Genomic DNA, 22,543 nt, shown 5'->3' with positions numbered 1-22,543 from the left:
GCTCGAACGCTCACGCTCTGATGCTCACGGATTGACGCTCACGCTCTGATGCTCTGACGCTCACACGCTCACGCTCTGATGGTCACGCTCTGATGGTCACGCTCTGATGGTCACGCTCATGCTCGGGCGCTCATGCTCGGACGCTCACGCTCGGACGCTCATGCTCACGCTCTGACGCTCACGCTCTGACGCTCACGCTCAAACGCTCGGGAGCTCACGCTCGTGCGCTCACGCTTGGGCGCTCACGCTCGGACACTCACGCTCGGACACTCACGCTCACGCTATGACGGTCACGCTCGGGTGCTCACTCTCTTACGGTCACGCTCATGCTCTGATGCTCATGCTCGGACGCTCACGCTCGGACGCTCACGCTCGGACGCTCATGCTCACGCTCGGACGCTCACGCTCTGACGCTCATGCTCACGCTCGGACGCTCACGCTCTGACGGTCACGCTCGGGCGCTCACTCTCTGACGCTCACGCTCTGATGGTTACGCTCACGCTCGGGCGCTCATGCTCGGACGCTCATGCTCGGACGCGCACGCTCGGACGCTCACGCTCGGACGCTCATGCTCACGCTCTGATGCTCACGCTCTAACGCTCATGCTCTGACGCTCACGCTCACGTTCTGACGCTCACGCTCGAACGCTCAAGCTCTGACGCTCACGCTCTGACGCTCACACTCTGACGCTCATGCTCACGCTCTGACGCTCATGCTCGGACGCTCAGGATCTGACGCTCACGCTCTGATGCTCATGCTCATGCACGGAAGCTCACGCTCGGACGCTCACGCTCGGACGCTCACGGTCACGCTCGCGCTCTGACGCTCACGCTCGGACGCTCACGCTCGGACGCTCACGCTCGGACGCTCGGACGCTCTGACGCTCACGCTTGGGCGCTCACGCTCTGACGGTCACGCTCACGCTCTGATGCTCACGCTCTGACGGTCACGCTCACGCTCTGACGCTGACACTGACGCTCAGACGCTCACGCTCGGACGCTCACGCATGACGCTCACAGTTTGACGCTCACACTCTGACGCTCACGGTTTGACGCTCACGGTTTGACGCTCACACTCTGACGCTCACGGTTTGACGCTCACGCTCTGACGCTCACGCTCATGCTCTGACGCTCACGCTCTGACGCTCACGCTCGGACTCTGCCGCTCACGCTCGGGCGCTCACTCTTGGACGCTCACGCTCGGACTCTGACGCTCACGCTCGGGCGCTCACGCTCTGACGCTCACGCTCTGACGCTCGGACGCTCGGGTGCTCACGCTCGGGCGCTCACGCTCTGACGGTCACGCTCACGCTCTGACACTGACGCTCATGCTCACACGCTCACACTCTGATGCTCATGCTCTGACGCTCACGCTCGGATGCTCACGCTCGGATGCTCACGCTCGGACGCTCACGCTTGGATGCTCACGCTCACGATTTGACGCTCACGCTCGGACGCTCACGCTCGGGCGCTCACGCTCTGACTCTGACGCTCACGCTCGGACTCTGACGCTCACGCTCGGGCGCTCACGCTCGCGCTCTGACGCTCACGGTTTGACGCTCACGGTTTGACGCTCATGCTCTGACGCTCACATTCACGCTCTGATGCTCTGACGCTCACGCTCGGACGCTCACGCTCGGACGCTCACGGTTTGACACTCACGCTCTGACGCTCACGCTCAGACGCTCACGCTCGGACGTTCGGTTGCTCACGCTCGGGCGCTCACGCTCTGACGCTCACGCTTGGACACTCACGCTCTGATGCTCACGCTCTGACGCTCACGTTCACACGCTCACGTTCGGATGCTCACGCTCTCACGCTCACGCTCTGACGCTCACGATCTGACGGTCACGCTCACGCTTGGGCGCTCACGCTCTGACGCTCATGCTCGGACGCTGACGCTCACGCTCTGATGCTCACGCGCTGACTCTCACACTCGAACGCTCACGCTCTGACGCTCACGCTCTGATGCTCACGGTTTGACGTTCACGCTTGGACGCTCACGCTCTGACGCTCACGCTCAGATGCTCTGACGCTCACGCTCGGACGCTCACGCTCACACGCTCACGCTCTGATGCTCTGACGCTCACGCTCTGATGCTCTGACGCTCACGCTCACGCTCTGAAGCTCACGCTCTGATGCTCACGCTCTGACGCTCATGCTCATGCACGGAAGCTCACGCTCGGACGCTCACGCTCTGACGCTCATGCTCATGCACGGAAGCTCACGCTCGGACGCTCACGGTCACGCTCTGACGCTCGGACGCTCTGACGCTCACGCTCGGGCGCACACGCTTGGGCGCTCACGCTCTGACGGTCACGCTCACGCTCTGACGCTCACGCTCTGACGCTGACACTGACGCTCAGACGCTCACACTCTGATGCTCACGCTCTGACGCTCACGCTCGGACGCTCACGCATGACGCTCACGCTCGGACGCTCACGCTCGGGTGCTCATGCTCTGACGCTCACGCTCGGACTCTGACGCTCACGCTCGGGCGCTCACGCTTGGACTCTGACGCTCACGCTCGGGCGCTCACGCTCTGACGCTCACGCTCGGACGCTCACGGTTTGACGCTCACACTCTGACGCTCACGGTTTGACGCTCACGCTCTGACGCTCACGCGCTCACGCTCTGACGCTCACGCGCTCACGCTCTGACGCTCACGCGCTCACGCTCACGCTTGGACGCTCACGGTTTGACGCTCACGGTTTGACGCTCACGCTCTGACGCTCGGGTACTCACACTCGGGCACTCACGCTCTGACGGTCACGCTCATGCTCTGACGCTGACGCTCATGCTCAGACGCTCACACTCTGATGCTCACGCTCTGACGCTCACGCTCGGATGCTCACGCTCGGACGCTCACGCTTGGACGCTCACGCTCACGGTTTGACGCTCACGCTCGGACGCTCACGCTCTGACGCTCACGCTCGGACTCTGACGCTCACGCTCGGGCGCTCACGCTCTGACGCTCACGCTCGGACTCTGACGCTCACGCTCAGGCGCTCACGCTCTGACGCTCACGCTCTGATGCTCACGCTCGGACTCTGATGCTCACGCTCGGGCGCTCACGCTTGGACGCTCACGCTCGGACTCTGACGCTCACGCTCGGGCGCTCACGCTCTGACGCTCACGCTCTGACGCTCACGGTTTGACGCTCACGCTCTGACGCTCGGACGCTCGGGTGCTCACGCTCGGGCGCTCACGCTCTGACGCTGACGCTCATGCTCAGACGCTCACACTCTGATGCTCACGCTCTGACGCTCACGCTCTGACGCTCACGCTTGGATGCTCACGCTCGGATGCTCACGCTCTGACGCTCACGCTCGGACTCTGACGCTCACGCTCGGATGCTCACGCTTGGACGCTCACGCTCGGACTCTGACGCTCACGCTCGGGCGCTCACGCTCTGACGCTCACGCTCGCGCTCTGACGCTCACGGTTTGACGCTCACGCTCTGACGCTCACGCTCACATGCTCGGACGCTCACGCTCGGACGCTCACGCTCACACGCTCACGGTTTGACACTCACGCTCTGACGCTCACGCTCAGACGCTCACGCTCGGACGCTCGGGTGCTCACGCTCGGGCGCTCACGCTCTGACGCTCACGCTCGGACGCTCACGCTCGGACACTCACGCTTGGACGCTCACGCTCTGATGCTCACGCTCTGACGCTCACGTTCACGCTCTGGCGCTCACGTTCGGACGCTCACGTTCGGATGCTCACGCTCTCACGCTCGGACGCTCACGCTCTGACGCTCACGATCTGACGGTCACGCTCACACTCGGGCGCTCACGCTCTGACGCTCAGGCGCGGACGCTGACGCTCACGCTATGACGCTCACGCGCTGACTCTCACACTCGAACGCTCACGCTCTGACGCTCACGATCTGATGCTCACGGTTCGACGTTCACGCTTGGACAATCACGCTCTGACGCTCACGCTCAGATGCTCTGACGCTCACGCTCACGCTCGGACGCTCACGGTTTGACGCTCACGCTCACACGCTCACGCTCTGATGCTCTGACGCTCACGCTCTGATGCTCTGACGCTCACGGTCACGCTCGGACGCTCACGCTCTGACGCTCACGGTCACGCTCTGACGCTCACGGTTTGACGCTCACGCTCTGACGCTCACGCTCTGACACTCACACGCTCACGCTCTGACGCTCACGCTCGGGCGCTCTGACGCTCACGCTCGGACGCTCACGTTCACGCTCACGTTCGGACGCTCATGTTCGGATGCTCACACTCTGACGCTCACGCTCGGGCGCTCACGCTCGGACGCTCACGCTCGGACTCTCATGATCTGACGCTCATGCTCGAACGCTCACGCTCTGATGCTCACGGATTGACGCTCACGCTCTGATGCTCTGACGCTCACGCTCACGCTCGGACGCTCACGCTCACACGCTCACACTCTGACGCTCACGCTCATGCTCGGGCGCTCATGCTCGGACGCTCACGCTCGGACGCTCACGCTCTGACGCTCACGCTCGGACGCTCATGCTCTGACGCTCACGCTCGGGCGCTCACGCTCTAATGCTCATGCTCTGACGCTCACGCTCATGCTCTGACGCTCACACTCACGCTCGAACGCTCACGTTCTGACGCTCACGCTCGAACGCTCACGCTCTGACGCTCACGATCTGACGCTCACGATCTGACGCTCACGCTCTGACGCTCACGATCTGATGCTCACGATCTGACGCTCACGCTCTGCCGCTCATGCTCATGCACGGACGCTCACGCTCGGACGCTCACGGTCTGACGCTCACGCTCGGACGCTCATGCTCACACTCGGACGCTCATGCTCACGCTCAGACGCTCACGCTCGGACGCTCACGCTCACACGCTCGGGAGCTCACGCTCGGGCGCTCACGCTTGGGCGCTCACACTCGGACACTCACGCTCACGCTCTGACGGTCACGCTCGGATGCTCACGCTCTTACGGTCACGCTCACGCTCTGACGCTGACGCTCGGACGCTCATGCTCGGACGCTCACGCTCGGACGCTCATGCTCACGCTCGGACGCTCACGCTCGGGCGCTCACGCTCGGGCGCTCATGCTCACGCTCGGACGCTCACACTCTGACGCTCACACTCTGACGCTCACACTCTGACGCTCACACTCGGACTCTCACGCTCTAACGCTCATGCTCTGACGCTCACGCTCATGCTCTGACACTCACACTCACGCTCGAACGCTCACGTTCTGAAACTCACACTCGAACGCTCACGCTCTGACGCTCACGCTCATGCTCTGACGCTCACGCTCTGACGCTCACGCTCTGACGCTCATGCACGGACGCTCACGGTCTGACGCTCATGCTCATGCACGGACGCTCACGCTCGGACGCTCACGGTCTGATGCTCACGGATTGACGCTCACGCTCTGATGCTCTGACGCTCACGCTCACGCTCGGACGCTCACACTCACACGCTCACGCTCTGACGCTCACGCTCATGCTCGGGCGCTCATGCTCGGACGCTCACGCTCGGACGCTCATGCTCACGCTCGGACGCTCACGCTCGGACGCTCATGCTCACGCTCGGACGCTCACGCTCTGACGCTCACACTCTGACTCTCACGCGCTCACGATCTGAGGCTCATGCATGGACGCTCACGCTCGGACGCTCATGCTCACGCTCGGACGCTCACGCTCGGACGCTCACGATCTGACGCTCACGCTCTGACGCTCATGCACGGACGCTCACGCTCGGACGCTCACGGTCTGACGCTCATGCTCATGCACGGACGCTCACGCTCGGACGCTCACGGTCTGATGCTCACGGATTGACGCTCACGCTCTGATGCTCTGACGCTCACGCTCACGCTCGGACGCTCACACTCACACGCTCACGCTCTGACGCTCACGCTCATGCTCGGGCACTCATGCTCGGACGCTCACGCTCGGACGCTCACGCTCGGACGCTCATGCTCACGCTCAGACGCTCATGCTCACACGCTCGGGAGCTCACGCTCGGGCGCTCAAGCTCGGACACTCACGCTCACGCTCTGACGCTCACACTCTGACGCTCACGCTCGGGCGCTCACGCTCGGACGCTCACGCTCTGACGCTCATGCTCACGCTCGGACGCTCACGCTCTGACGCTCATGCTCACGCTCAGACGCTCATGCTCACACGCTCGGGAGCTCACGCTCGGGCGCTCAAGCTCGGACACTCACGCTCACGCTCTGACGGTCACGCTCGGATGCTCACGCTCTTACGGTCACGCTCACGCTCTGACGCTCACGCTCTGACGCTCACGCTCGGACGCTCACGCTCTGACGCTCATGCTCACGCTCTCGCTCGGACGGTCACGCTCACGCTCGGGCGCTCACGCTCTGACGCTCACGCTCTGACGCTCACGCTCGGACGCTCACGCTCGGACGCTCATGCTCACGCTCTCGCTCTGACGGTCACGCTCACACTCGGGCGCTCACGCTCTGACGCTCACGCTCGGACGCTCATGCTCACGCTCGGATGCTCACGCTCGGGCGCTCACGCTCACGCTCTGACGCTCACACTCTGACGCTCACGATCGGACTCTGACACTCACGCTCGGGCGCTCACGCTCTGACGCTCACGCTCATGGTCTGACGCTCACGCTCATGCTCTGACGCTCACACTCACGCTCGAACGCTCACGTTCTGACGCTCACGCTCTGACGCTCACGCTCACGCTCGAACGCTCACGTTCTGACGCTCACGCTCGAACGCTCACTCTCTGACGCTCACGCTCACGCTCTGATGCTCACGCTCTGATGCTCACGCTCTGATGCTCAAGCTCATGCACGGACGCTCAAGCTCGGATGCTCACGGTCTGACGCTCACGCTCGGACGCTCATGCTCACGCTCGGACGCTCATGCTCACGCTCAGACGCTCACGCTCGGACGCTCACACGTTCGGGCGCTCACGCTCGGTCGCTCACGCTCGGACACTCACGCTCGGACACTCACGCTCGGACGGTCACGCTCACGCTCGGGCGCTCACGCTCACGCTCGAGCGCTCATGCTCGGGCGCTCACGCTCGGGCGCTCTCGCTCGGACACTCACGCTCACGCTCTTACGGTCATGCTCACGCTTTGACGCTCACGCTCGGGCGCTCACGCTCTGACGGTCACGCTCGGGCACTCACGCTCTGACGGTCACGCTCACGCTTTGACGCTCACGCTATGACGCCCATGCTCTGACGGTCACGCTCACACTCGGGCGCTCACGCTCTGACGCCGACGCTCACGCTCGGACACTCACGCTTATACTCACGCTCGGACGCTCACGCTCATGCTCACGCTCGGACGCTCAAGCTCATGCTCACGCTCGGACGCTCAAGCTCATGCTCACGCTCACGCTCGGACGCTCACGCTCGGACGCTCACGCTCATGCTCTGACGCTCACGCTTACGCTCGGATGCTTACGCTTGGACGCTCAGGCTCTGACGCTCACGCTCGGACGCTTACGCTCAGACGCTCACACTCATGCTCGGATGCTCACGGTTTGACGCTCACGCTCGGACGCTCACGATCACGCTCGGACGCTCATGCTCGGATGCTCACGCTCTCACGCTTACGCTCGGACGCTCACCCTCGAACGCTCACCCTCGGACGCTCACCCTCACACGCTCACCTTCACACGCTCACCCTCACACGCTCACCCTCACACGCTCACATTCTCACGCTCCCACGCTCACGCTCACACACTCCCACGCTCACCCTCACACGCTCACCCGCTCCCACGCTCACGCTCACATTCTCACCCTCCCACGCACACCCGCTCCCACGCTCACCCTCCCACGCACACCCTGTGCTAGCCGGTCATCTCCCAGCTGCTCGCAGCAGAAGTACCATGACCGGTGGCCTCGCCCTCCGGTCCTCCAAAATTCATTAGGGGCCCCGGGGGGATACATTGGGGGGTTAATTTAAAGTAGTGCACAACCCATTTAAACACTGCTTCGCTGATTAGTTGCGCCCGGTCGGCCGCATACATATTCTAGAATACCCGATGCGTTAGAATCGGGCCACCATCTAGTATTATATATTAGATTGCAAGCTCCTAGGACAGGGTGTACATTATTCTGCATGCCCTCAGGAGCAGTCTGTATATAATATATTAGATTGTAAGCTCCTAGGACAGGGTGTACATTGTTCTGTATGCCCTCAGGAGCAGCCTGTATATTATATATTAGATTGTAAGCTCCTAGGACAGGGTGTACATTATTCTGCATGCCCTCAGGAGCAGTCTGTATATTATATATTAGATTGTAAGCTTCTAGGACAGGGTGTGCATTATCCTGCATGCCCTCAGGGGCAGTCTGTATATTGTATACTAGATTGTAAGCTCCTAGGACATGGTGTGCATTATTCTGCATGCCCTCAGGAGCAGCCTGTATATTGTATATTAGATTGTAAGCTCCTAGGACAGGGTGTGCATTATTCTGCATGCCCTCAGGAGCAGCCTGTATATTATATATTAGATTGTAAGCTCCTAGGATAGGGTGTACATTATTCTGCATGCCCCCAGGAGCAGTCTGTATATTATATATTAGATTGTAAGCTCCTAGAATAGGGTGTGCATTATTCTGTATGCCCTCAGGAGCAGTCTGTATATTGTATATTAGATTGTAAGCTCCTAGGACAGGGTGTGCGTTATTCTGCATGCCCTCAGGAGCAGCCTGTATATTGTATATTAGATTGTAAGCTTCTAGGACAGGGTGTACATTATTCTGCATGCCCTCAGGAGCAGTCTGTATATTATATATTAGATTGTAAGCTCCTAGGATAGGGTGTACATTATTCTGCATGCCCTCAGGAGCAGTCTGTATATTATATATTAGATTATAAGCTCCTAGAATAGGGTGTGCATTATTTTGTATGCCCTCAGGAGCAGTCTGTATATTGTGTATTAGATTGTAAGCTACTAGGACAGGGTGTGCATTATTCTGTATGCTCTCAGGAGCAGTCTGTATATTGTATATTAGACTGTAAGCTCCTCTTGAGCAGGGTGTATTTGTCTTTTCCTTCCCAGGGTCAGCTCTCCTGAGCTTATAATACTTGCAGATATACAGCAATATGCAGCAGGACAGACGTGATCCAGGGAAATATCCGATCGCCACAACTGGGGTCAGGAAGGAATTTTTTCCCCCCCTGAGGCAAAACTCTCCGGGGGGTTTCTTCGCCTTCCTCTGGATCTTTGGGTCCAGTGGCTCTCAGCCGGTCCTCAATGCCCACAGCTAGTTCTGTGGTCTCTATGGGGCCTGACCTGAGAGTCATTGTGATCATAGTTTAATTTCTTAAAGGGCCAGTAATATTTTATTACAATGTTGCTTATTGCTATTCCAATAAAAAATAAAAATAAAATAAGTGTCATGTGAGGTTTTTTGTCTTTACTTTTTTTTTTACACAGTTACAATGATGGGAGTGATTACTACCCCCAATACTCCACAAGTAGAACCAGGAATTATGGGGGCACCATTTACAGACGGCAGACCACATATATCTCCACCCATTGTGGTATCATAATGTCAGCTCCTGTCCCAAGTTACATTACAAGTGTTATGGGGGCCAATCTCTGTGATGGGGGCAGGGCACTAAAATAGTATATGTCATACACCACATACTACCTGATAGAAGACTGAAGACCAGGACACAGAGCTGCCGAATACAAGAGAAACAAGCAGTGTCGGACTAGGGTGCCAAGGGCCCACCAGTAACCAACTCCAGGGCCCCACTTTTCAGCTTCATGCAAATGTGACATTATCATCAATCACAAATGTATATAACAATGAACTGGGTAGCTAGTTAGATGAATAAGATGCTGCCTTTGTCTGTACATAGTGAGTCAAGTATATTGTGTCAAGTGCTGCTCATATAAGAAGGTGGTGGCCCACCACCAGAGGATTCTCCTGTTCTCCTGCGGGCCAGTACAAGCCTGCATGTATGGCAGACCTGGGAACTTTTGTTAGGTCCATAGTTGTCATAACCCATGATTGCATATAAAAGGGTTCCAATCTGCTGATAGAGGCATACCCTCCTTCTTTCAAACTCCTTATGTGCCACGACCATGAGCTTAAAACATACTATTAGCAAAAAAAGAACAACATGATTGTCAAAATCATCTAAAAATGGCAAAATAGTACAAATGCAGCGAATCTGGTAAAATTGTTACCTCACTTAAAAAACAAATGCAACAAAACTCTGTGAATTGTATATCTAGCCTAAAGGGGCAGCTTAGTTCACACTTCATTTGCATGTGTTTAATAAAAACAATTGATGATTTGCTCCCTTAAATAATAAACATTTCACAGTGCTCTTTCTTCAAAGTGTACAAAAAGTTGGCAAAATTGTCTAAAGAACTAAAGCCTTGTAAAGGTGAATCTGGCTAGCTTGCAAGCTGACATTACATTTGCCACTACTAGAGATGAGTGAACATGTTCGAAAAACGTTCGGTAACTTCAAATTCGGCACGAACATTGCACATTCGGATTCATTATCGGACCCCCGAGCGTTTTTACTCAAAATCGGCAAAATTTGGCCAAAGTGCGGGCGGTAAGTGATCGCGTTTCCACTAGTGTATTTTTTTGGACTTTGGCTAGGATAGTGGTGATGTCCTCCCCCGCTCATCATACGTGTTTGATGAGGGGAAGGGGTGGGGAGAGGTCAGAAGAGCAGCGCACTGATATTCTTAATTTTTATTTTTTTCTTAACTTAATGTGTGAAGATTCCGGCAAGCCGATCAGGGCGAAGGAACCATCCACAACGTCCAGACACAAGGGCTTGTGTCATTGGCTGACGAAGTCACATGTCCCTCTCCATATAAAGAGCAGACATGTTGTTTTGGTGCCATTTTGATAGTGTAACAGCACAGAGAGGCTGCTCCTGCTGCTGCTCCCTGGATACTGAGAGAGTGAGATAGTTAGCTAGGTGGTTGCTTGTAAGTCAGATAGTTTAGATAGATAGGGTCCTGTGTGACTGTGAAATCAACCTTCCAGCAGATCAATCATTTTTGCTAATAGTGTGGTCCAGACAGAGACACCAGGCCACATTTCAGTACAGAACTCTGTTGGGCTGATATTTTGCTCCATGCAGGAGTACCCTTTGAAAATCTATTTTGTCTGGTAATGCCGTGCTACATAAACAAGACCACATCTCAGCTTGTAATTGTTTTGCGCTGAGATTCTGCTCTATCCAGGACTCCACATTAGAAAATCAAATTTTTTGTTGCTAATAGCATGCTCCAGCCACACTATCTGAGCAAATAAATACTGATTGATCATTTAGTGACAGGTGTCTGACAGGTCTGGGCATAGGTTTGTTAAACAGCTGGTTAAGAGAGGGGAAGGTTACATCCAAAATTAGTGGGAAAAAAGCGAGGTTGTGGTGGAAGGGGGAATAGTTGGTGTTCAAGGTTTACGAGGGGTAGGTGATAATGTTAGTGAAAGCTCTAGTGAACCAACACTGACACCTCTTATCCAAAGACAACTGACAACTTCTGTTACTGGACGGGCTACTCCACTCCCTTTCTTTGGCAGCCGCACGGCGGTACGCCTTGTACATGAGTGCCAGAAAGAGCATATGCTCCAATGGATGGCAAGTGCTGCATCAAGTGGCCTGGGCCTTTTTTGAGACCGCAAAGGATGACCCAACTCACGTTATCTGCCAACTTTGCAAAAACGACTCAGTAGAGAAAAAAATTGCAATAATTGACTACTACATGCATGAATCGGCACATGCGCGATCTACATGTGTTAGTCTGGGAATCTCACTGCAATAAAATGTGAACTAGAGGGCCTCACCAACCATCGGCCGCCCCATCAACTGCATCAGCTGCTTATTCCTCCTCCGTCACCGTGCCAAGTGTTCTCACACAGGTCTCCGGCCGCATAACCTTCACTTGTTTACCCGTTCCAGTCGGGGTGAGTGAGAGCCCGTCGGTTATAATGGAAGTGGGCATGCCTGCTGTTTTTGTTTCACCGAGCACACCACATCTTTCTCAATCCACCGTAACATCTCCACCTGCACCTCACTCACAATCCAGCAATTTGTCGTTTTCACCCTACTCTACCCTCTCTCAGCACAGCAGCCAGCCCTCAGTCCCGCAGTTGTGGTCACGTAAAAGATTGTTTCATTCTACACACTCCAAAGCTAAGAGGTTGAACTCCACCATCTCCAATCTGTTGGCCACAGTAATGCTGCCTTTCCACCTGGTGGATACAGATGATCTCCGAAAGCTGATGGCCTTCGCAGTCCCCCAGTACCAGTTGCATAGTTGCCATTACTTCTCTAAGAAAGCTGTGCCTGCGCTACACCAGCATGTCGCAGACAACATCAGCGACTGTGGCAGCAGTGACAAGCTCTGATGCAGTATCTCATGTTGCATAGCCTAGGCCAACGAAGTATGGACATGGTGCAAATCACGTTTGTGGAGTGGGCACAGATTAAGGACCTCAGCACCCTTGTACACTGTTTTGAAATGGCTACTAAGATGGTTAGCGCTGATGATGCAGTCATCAGCATCACTATTTCGGTCATCTACATGCTGGAGTAGTACACTTTGAATAGTCTACGGGAGGAGGTGGTGGTCCCAAAGGAAGAGGAGGAAGCAGAGCAGGATGCGAAAGGGATAACAATATCTCTAAGTTCCAGACTGTCGTCGCACGGTGGGTGCCAAGGGAGTGTGGATTACAGCAATCGAGGGAGGCTCGTAGTACCAGAAAAAACTGTTAGTGAAGGTGCAGGAGCCAAAGAACAAATGGAGGAGGACGAGGAGGAAGAGTTGATGGGCGAGCAACAGTCAGAAGAGATCCACAGAGTCTGTCCACAGAACAACTATTAGTTGAATACTCCACAAATCTGGTCTTTATGGTCTTGCCAGTCGCAAGAAGAAATACCTTTTTGAAAGCAACCCATAAGAAGTTTACAAAAAGCCAGGACACAGCTATAATATGGAAGAAGATTCTCTGGTCAGATGAGGCTAAAGTAGAACTTTTTCGGCGAAACGTAAAACGCTATTGTGGCACCCCAGGGGTCTGGTTTCCACAGTAATGTAATGTTATGTCTGAGAGCAGGTGGGAGGTCCTTTGGTCAGGGATCCTGTGCATGCCACACCTCCTGCCCAGTCTTGGGAGGGGAAGGACTTCCCCTATATAGACCTGGGGCTGAGGCAGGGTTAGTGAGTTCTGAGAGGAGAAGACAGGGAGCAGAGCTGCTCTATGGGCTCTGCTCCACAGGCAGGCCCTGTCCAGGGGCCTGAGCCTGGAGTCAAGGAGAGTAGAGACAAGAAACAGCAGAAGCAATACTACTACGAGTCAGGGGCTGGCAGCTGCAGAGCTCGCCCTGACTGAGAAGCTTTCTTACCGGACCCGGCGTCCGAGGCTGTGGGGACTAACTCTTACCCAGCAGCAGAAGCCGACCGGCAGGGGATTTCAGGTCCTCAGGCCCAGAAACCCGAAGGCACGGTCACACGCGTACGACCAGCACCGCCATCGTGGAGCGGAAGCCATTAGAAGGCCCCGAGTCACCGGCCATATGGGTGAGCACCACACGGTACACTCAGGGACGTGGGCTACTTATATCCGCTTCTAGCAAGGTAGCCAGAAGAGTACAGTCAGTTTGGGAGGCCTACAACTCCGCCTGGCCAGGGGAGATCCCATCTGCTCAAGGACTGACCAGGCCCCGTTCACTAGCAAGTACTCCGGGAGGGTCTATCGTTGTTACCAGTAAAGACCCTGAATTACACCGCACCGTCTCTGAGTGGTTCCTGCTACCCCCATCATCCACATCTGCTGCCCTGAGGCCATACCCCTCCCGTTGGGGGTTATACCATCTACGCTGCACCATCCATCCACCGGCCTCAGCGGACTGTCCTGCAGCGGCAGCTCCATAGCTGCATTCAACGGGTGGCGTAGTCGTCCTACATCTACCGCTGTTACATCGCCGCTCAGTTTGACTCCCTGGGCACGGACCGGGTCACCGCCACGAGACTACAACCCTCAAGAGATCCGGCTCCGGGTAAGCTCCCGCGTGCGCAACGCAGCGCGACACAGGCCCAGGGGCGCGTCACTATGTGTGGTGGAAAACGAATATTGGACATCATCCTGAAAACACCATCCTCACAAACATGCTGGTAGCAGCATCATACTGAGGGGATGCTTTTCTTCAGCAGAGACAGGGAAGCTGGTCAGATTTAATGGGAAGATGGATAGTGCTAAACATAGGGCAATCCTGGAGGAAAATCTGTTAGTGACTGCAAAAGACTTGAGACTGGTGCGTAGGTTTATCTTCCAGCAGGACAAGCAGGACAACAACCCTAAACATACTGCCACAGCTACAATTGAATTGTTTAGATTAGTGATGAGCGAACGTGCTCGCCACTGCTCAGTACTTGCCCGAGCATCACTGTGCTCGACAAACTCGGCGTTCGGCCAGTATTTTCGGGTTGCTCGGGTGGGAACTCGGGTCCCCTCCCTTCATGTTTGGCACTCTTTAGAGAGCCAATGAACATGCAGGGATTGCCTGCCATGCACTGTAATGCCGTAGCCATGTTAGTTGTGGGCATTACAGTGATTGATTGGCTGGCCGAACAGCAACATCAGGTCTATATAAGACTGGGCGCCGCCATGCTCGTCACAGTCTACCCCGGAATCAGGCAGAGTAGTGAGAGGTGCTGCTGCGTCAGGGTGAGATTTGCTTCTTTATAGTTAGTATAGGTATTCCACAACATATATATTTCCAATTGAACTAACAGTCCTTCTGAGGATTAATTCAGCTGCATATATTCAGTGGTGATAGCAGGAGGCAGGCAGGGTATGTGGCAGACTGCAGTGTATGATACAGCACAAGAGGGTCCATTGAACGTCCTGTCTGCTGCTGCTGTTATAATTACAGATATTTGTAGACATAGCCCCAGATATCAGGGGCCAGGGACATTTTTTTTATCTTAATCCTGGTTATTTGCTTAAAAAACAATCCATAGTACACCATTTTTCTGCTCCATTTGCTTGCTCTCACTGCAGAATAAAGCCAGATCTGTTCCGTATTTCAGCGATAAAAATCCAGAAATTCCAGACTAGGTGTCTGTGAAGAAGACTATTAATAAATTACAGGCCTGCTATTTAAAACTGTGGTTCTCTCTCAGACATATCACCTATAAGGCTGTTCCAAAATCAGCCATTTCTTCCATTTCTATTCTGTTGAAGTGTGTCGGTTAAGTTATTCACACTAGGTGTCTGTGAAGAATAGTATTAGTAAATTACAGGCCTGCTATTTAAAATTGTGGTTCTCTGCAGACGTATCACATATAACTGCGTTCCAAAATCAGCAATTTCTCCTGAACGTGGAAAATATTGTCCTCCATTAAAAATGGGCAAGGTGCCTGGCAAGGGACTAGGAAGTGGACGTGATGGTGATGGTGCATGCAGAGACCGAGGCCAAGGACGTGGCCAAGCTGAAATTGTGCCACAACAAACACCCACATCTTCTCGCTCGACCTTCTTGTCCCAATTAATAGGGGGCCACAGAACAGCACTATTAAACACAGAACAGTGTCAAAAGGTTGTTGGTTGGATAGCAGATAATGCTTCCAGTCACTTTGCCACCATCACCACCACCCTGTCTTCCACACGGTCAAGTCTCAGTAGCCGTGAGTCTGGACCGCATATTCCTCACCCTGATCCTCCTTCCTCCCACCATGCCGAGTGCCGGGAGATAACTGATCCCACACTTGGACACTCAGAAGAGCTGTTCACTTTTCCATTTGTAGATTCGGGCCTCTCGCCCGGCCAGCTTCAAGCGAGTCAAGAGGAGAACGCGTGTAGCGATGCCCAAATATTGGAGCAGCCACAGTCACATGAAGGCTACGGTGGGAAAGTGCATTTACTGTCGCAAGTGGTGGATGATGATGATGATGAGACACAATTGCCAGAAAGTCAGAAGGAGGACCAGAATGCGGAAGTGGAGGACGAGGTGGTGGATGATATAATAACTGACCCAACCTGGCAGGGGGACATACAGAGCAAGGACAGCAGCACACAAGGGGAGGGAGGCGTAGCACCACAACAGGCAGGAAGAAGCAATGTGGTGGCCGAAAGCACAAGGCAGGAAAGCGTTCCTCGTAACACCAACACGACGGAAGTTGCCAGTACAACTGTTAGGTCTTCCCGAGTCTGGTTATTTTTTAAAGACTCTGCAAATAACCCCAAAAAGGCCATTTGCACCACCTACCAGGCCAGCAACAGCAGGGGTAGCAAAACTAGTAGCCTGACCACCACCAGCATGATCAGGCACATGGCAGCAAAGCACCCAACTAAGTGCGCCGAACCCCAGGGTCCAGCAACAGTGTCTGCGGGTGTCACCACTGCTTGTTCTGCTGTTGTGCATGCACGCCAATCCCCTGTCCATGGTGCATGCCAAGATGCCTCCCACCCTGCACCAGTCGTTGAACACTCTCAACAAGCACCATCAGCAAGCACGTCCACGTCCTTGTTCCAGCGCAGCGTTCAGTTGTCCCTACCCCAGTCCTTGGAACGCAATCGCAAAAACGCAGCCAACGCCCCACAGGCCACACTACTAAATTCACACATTTTGTGAATGCTTGCACTTGTAATGTTGCCTTTTAGGCTCATGGAGCTTTCCGTAACCTGTTGGCGGCGGCCGTCCCTCGGTACTCGGTCCCCAGCCGCCACTATTTCTCCCGGTGTACCGTCCCCGCATTACATGAGCACAAGTCCCACAACATTAGAAGTGCCCTCAACAATGCACTTACTGGGAAAGTCCACCTTACCATGGACACGTGGACAAGTGCTTGTGGGCAGGGACGGTACATCTCGAAGCAGGGACCCAGTCGAACGTTGGGACGGAACACGTCCTCCCGACGACGAGGATTGCGGGGCCTGGTCAATCAGGGTTGCCCCCACATTCCTGCACTTCCTCCTTCTCCTCTTCAGCCTCCATCTCTGAAATTTCCAAATCAGTCGCAAGCTGGAAGCACTGCAGCACTGCATCGGCCAAGCGGCAACTGGCTGTGCTGAAGTTAATATGCTTAGGTGACAAACTGCACAACGCTGAAGAGTTGTGGACAGCTCAGAAAGAGCAGGCAGATCTGTGGCTGACACAGCTGACCCTACAGTCAGGCATGGTCATGTGTGACAATGGCCGAAACCTGGTGGCGGCTCTGAGGCAAGGCGAGCTCACACACATACCATGTCTGGCCCATGTGCTTAAGCTTGTGGTTCAGCGGTTTCTCAAAACCTACCCGGATCTGCCAGATCTGCTTGTCAAAGTACGCTGCCTGTGGGCCCATTTTAGAAAGTCAGCTACAGCTTCCGCCGCCCTTGCCATGCTTCAGCAGCGTTTGCAGCTTCTAGCTCACCGACTGATACGCGATTTCCCCACATGTTGGAACTCTACATTGCAGATGTTGGGAAGGATTTGTGAGCAGAAAAGGGCAGTTGTTGACTACCAGCATCAACAAGGCCGTCGGTATTCAGGTCAGACTCCACACATAAAACCTCAGGAGTGGACATGGATGTCAGACATATGTACCATCCTCCAAAACTTTGAGGACTCCACCAAGATGGTGAGCGGCGATGATGCCATAATTAGCGTCACCATCCCGCTTCTCTGTTTTCTGAAAATGCTCTCTGCTTACAATTAAAGAGTATGCATTGCAGGTGGAGCACGATGAGATGGAGCAAGGAACTATGCAGGGTGATTACACATAGCCCAGCCTCATCTCATCCCAACGTGGATTGGGTGACAATGAGGAAGAGGAGGAGGAGGAAGAACAGGAGTTGGTTTCCTGCGCTATAGACGGTACTACCTGCACAACTGTCATACCGTCTGTTCAGTGTGGATGGCCTGAGGACAGGGAGGAGGAGGAAGAGGAGGAGGATGAGGAGGAGAGCATGGTCAGTCTTCCTCTTGGTGAGGACATGGAAGCCTTGCCTCTTTGCAGTCTGGCACACATAGCTGAGTTTATGTTTCGCTGCCTTTCCCGTGACCCTCGCGTTGTCCAAATTTTGGGTGACAGTCATTATTGGTTGGTGACACTTCTAGACCCATGCTACAAGAAGAACTTTCGGTCTCTTATTCCTGTGCAGGACAGGGCTAATAAAAAAGTTCCCATCTGAAAACACTGGCGGCAGAGGTCACAGTTCGTTGGACAACCAAAGAGTACAGACGAGAGAGACACAAATGCAATCCAGTAGAGGCAGGGGGAACACTGTCAAGTTCTGGGACAGTTTCCCAGACCCTCCCATCGCACAAGCCCTGATGCACAGGGTACTCTCTCCCAAGTAGTGGAAAGTTTGGGAAGATGGTGAGCTAGTACTTTGCCGACCGTACCAACGTCCTCCGTGATTCCTCTGTGCCTTATAATCATTGAGTATCTAAGCTGGACATGTGGCATGAACTGGCTCTCTATGCCTTGGAGGTCCTGGCCTGCCATGCCGCCAGCGTTTTATCAGAGCGGGTTTTTAGTGCTGCTGGTGGAATTATAACTGATAAGCGCATCCGCCTGTCAACTGAAAATGCTGACAGGCTGACTCTTATAAAAATGAACAAGGGCTGGATTGGGCCAGACTTCTCAACACCACCGAATGATAGCAGCGTAACAAACTCAAATACAGTGTCTTTTTTTGGGGAGGTCTAACTCTATTCCCATGCACCTTTGTCTTCACACCCAGACATGGGTATATAGTTCCTGATTTTGTCTATTTGGTCTTGTCCTCTGCATCTTCATCCTCCACCATATCACCACCATATGTACCATATCAACATATCTACGTCTCTTGCAAAGGACATTGGAGTTCCTCCAAATATTTGTCAGCCGTTGCTTCACTGCATAGGCAAACAGTATGGGAGACCCACTTCCTAATAATGGGAACATTGTTTTTAGGAGGCCCTTTGACCTCTATATCTCTTGCAAGGGGCATTGGAATTCCTCCAAATTTTTGGAAGCCGTTGCTTCACTGCCTAGGCAAACAGTGTGGGAGACCCACTTCCTAATAATGGGAACATTGTTTTCAGGAGGTCCTCCGACCTCTATGTCTCTTGCAAGGGGCATTGGAGTTCCTCCACATTTTTGGCAGCCATTGATTCACTGCATAGGCAAACAGTATGCGAGACCCTCTCCTTTCTAATGGGAATATGTCGGTACTGAGGCCCACCTCTATGTGTCTTTAAATTGTTAGTAGGGTTTTTCCTAAATTTTGGCAGCCGTTGGACTCACTGCATACCCTATAACTGTATATCAGACCCTCTCCTTTCTACTGGGAACAGGTCATACTTGTTACTGTGGCCCAGCTCTATGTGTCTTTAAATTGTTAGTGGGGTTTTTCCAAAATTTTGGCAGCCCTTGCAATCACAGCATGGGGATTATGTAGGAGACCCGCTCCTTTATAATGGGAACATTTTTTTTACTGAGACCTTCCGTTATGTCTCTTCAAACGGGTATTGGGTTGCGTCCAAATTTTTGGCAGCCCTTGCAGTCACTGCATACGCAATAACAGTATAGGAAACACACTCGTTAATAATGGGAACAACAAAGCATAGCCAGCTGATGGCTCTCTAACAATAGTGAGGGCTGACTGTAGGCCCTTTAAGAATAGTAAGGGCCGCCTGATAGCCCTATAAAAATAGGCTTTGTGACTTTCAGAGTTCGTCCATCATAAATGAAACAGGATGTGTCTGATGATCTGTCACACACCACATGGCCAGATGAGGTAGTAAAATGTTAAAATTACATTTCCTGGTGAATGTATTTGTCTTGGATGAAAGCAGTGCAAAAGTGCAAAACGCCTCAAAAACACTACGTGGGAACATAGCTCAAGGTGTGGAGGAGCATTTTTGTTTTTGTATATTTTTTTTGCCTTATATACAAGTCATTACCCTGGAAAGAATGTTCCTTAACATATTTCCCAGGAAAATCCATTTTGGTTTCGTTTTTATGTTTTATAGTGAGTCTGTAAAATTGGCGTAATACCTCTGACAACATTGGTGACAGCATTGACCTGGAAGTCAGAAATGCTTCCAGGGGTCTTCCCCATGCTGTTGCCATGTGATCTGAGCACTGTTCCCATCGATTTGGGCAATTTTTAGGCTCTCTGCAGACCCCCGGGGGGAGCCGCCGGAAAGATGCTCGAGTTTCCCACAGACTTACATTGGGCTTGTTACTCGGACCGAGCACTCGAGCATTCCAATTTGCTCGACTCGAACAACAAGTACCCGAGCATTTTAATGCTAGCTCATCACTAGTTTAGATCAAAGGATATTAATTCATGTGTTTGAATGGTCCAGTCAAAGTCCAGACCTGAATCTCATTCAGAACCTGTGACAAGACTTGAAAATTGCTGTTCCAATCTCACTGAGCTAGAGCTAGTTTCCAAAGAATGGGCAAAAATGTCAGTGACTAAATGTGCAAAGCTGATAGAGACATAACCCCAAAAGACTTGCAGCAGTAATTGCAGCGAAAGGTGGTCCTATGAAGTGGTGATGACTCAGGGAGGCTGAATACAAATGCACATCACAATATTCAGATTTATATTTTTTAAATAATTAGAAAACCATGTATCATTTCCTTTACACTTCACAAATACTTTCTACTTTGTGTTGGTATGTCACATAAAATGCCAATAAAATACATTTCAGTTTGTGGGTGTAACATGAACATATGTGGAGTATGAATACCTTTTCAAGACACTGTATATAATATGTATACAGCACAGTGCATAAACTTGAATTTGCATTGCATTTCCTATCAGGAAGTAGCTAGAGCTGTCATGCAGATGGTGTGAAGCATATATTACTAAGGCCTCTTGACTCTCTTATAGCTCTCTCCTTTAACCTCTTCCTGACAAGGCTATTTCCTGGTATTTCGTTTTTTCCTCTCCTTCTTCCTAGAGCCATAACAGTTTTATTTTTTCGTCCACAGAACCGTGTGAGGGCTTGTTTTTTGCGGCACGAGTTGGGCTTTTTAATGACCTCATTTATTTTATCACGTGATGTACTGGAACGCTTGAGAAAAAATTCCAAGTGTGTTGAAATTGCAAAAAAAAGTACAATTCAGCAATTGTTTTTTTTTTATTATTTACCATGTTCAAAATACGGTAAAACGAGCCTGGTAGTATGATTCTCCGAGTCAGTATGATTACGCAGATACCAAACATGTATCGTTTTTTTTTTATTTAAGTGGTGAAAAAAATGTCGTATATGTGTAAAAAAAAAATTTGCTTGTGTCGAAATTTTACGAAACCAGTAATGTTTTAATTTTTCTGGATATGAGGTGTTGTAAAGGCTTATTATTTGTGCCCTGAGCAGACATTTTTACTGATACCATTTTGGGGTAGATACAATGCTTTGATCTCCTCTTATTGCATTTTATTATAATGTTAAGGCAACAAAAAAAACGTAATTCTGGCATTTAAATTTTTTGCTAGTTACGTTGTTTACTGATCTGATTAATCTATTTTATATTTTGATAGATCAAACTTTTACGAATGCAGCGATACCAAATATGTGGGGTTTTTTTGTTTTATTTTTCATGCGGCAAAATGGGGATGATTTGAACTTTGGTGGGTTTTTTTTAATTTTTTTCAGAATTTTAAAAACTTTTTTTTTTCACTTTTTACTGTATTTGTAAGTCCCCTTAGGGGACTTGAAGCTGCGATCATCCAATGGCTTGTGCTATACATAGCAGTGCATCAGAACTGCTATGTATAGAGAGATAATCAAGATCTCCTATGTATGCCAGCCACTGGCTGGGTTTCACAGGAGGATCATAATGACAGGCACGGGTGTCATCAACAGACTCCTGGCTGTCATGACAATCCATGACAGGGGCACTGATGGGCTGGATGAATGAGGCTATTCTGGACGGAATGTGTCAAATCCCGTTGTCAGTAATTGACAGAGGGATTTAACTGGTTAACAGCCATGGGCAGAGCACTGCTCCACCTATGGCTGTTAAAGGCACATGACAGCTGATTAAATCAGTCATCATATGTGGGGAAAGATGTGGGCTTGGCGCATTAAAGGCTGGGACTTTAATGTATAGGGACAGGGTAGAGACTGATGTAAATATACATTAAAGGTCATGAAGGCACATGATAGCTCATTAAATCAGTCATCGTGTTCCGGGAAAGATGTCGGCTCGCACAAAGTCAGGGAGCCGGCATATGAGGTTCCAGTGCGTCATATGTCGGTAAGGGGTTAAATTTAATACACAAAAACAAAAAATAATATATTGAATAAAAGATGCAGCATCTTATAATCATAACAATAGTAATAATAGTCATCTGCAATTGAGTAAAAGTTATAAATGTAGCAAGTTATACATAAACACATACCAAAGTCGACTCCTACTTCACATGCCTTTTCTTTTAGAGTGTCTTCGTCAGTCATTTTGCCTAGAGTTGCACATTTTCCTAATTATAAAAGAGAACATGAAGTAATTAATTTAACCAGTTCCAGGTATAGTAATGTAATAGTATGTAAGTATGTAAAATGGCTTTGTGAAGCTGCATGGTTACTGAATACACGATT

The 22,543-nt window shown here is 52.1% G+C and overlaps 1 protein-coding gene across 2 annotated transcripts in view; it reads right to left on the bottom strand.

The window, feature by feature from the left end:
• LOC141153543 (venom factor-like) overlaps positions 1 to 22,543 on the bottom strand; it is a 309,206-nt gene that overhangs the window by 27,792 nt on the left and 258,871 nt on the right. For both annotated transcript variants that reach the window (XM_073638454.1, XM_073638462.1), the window contains exon 38: positions 22,348 to 22,425. In XM_073638454.1, coding sequence (XP_073494555.1) covers positions 22,348 to 22,425 — 78 coding nt within the window. The remainder of the gene's footprint in view (positions 1 to 22,347; positions 22,426 to 22,543) is intronic.

This window comes from Phyllobates terribilis, unplaced genomic scaffold (genome assembly GCF_046119375.1).
Source record: "Phyllobates terribilis strain yellow unplaced genomic scaffold, ASM4611937v1 Scaffold_1__5_contigs__length_1240528914, whole genome shotgun sequence".
NCBI classification, from domain to species: Eukaryota; Metazoa; Chordata; class Amphibia; order Anura; family Dendrobatidae; genus Phyllobates; species Phyllobates terribilis.
Note: the sequence above shows the minus strand (reverse complement) of the source record. Positions and strands in the feature narration are given on the sequence as shown.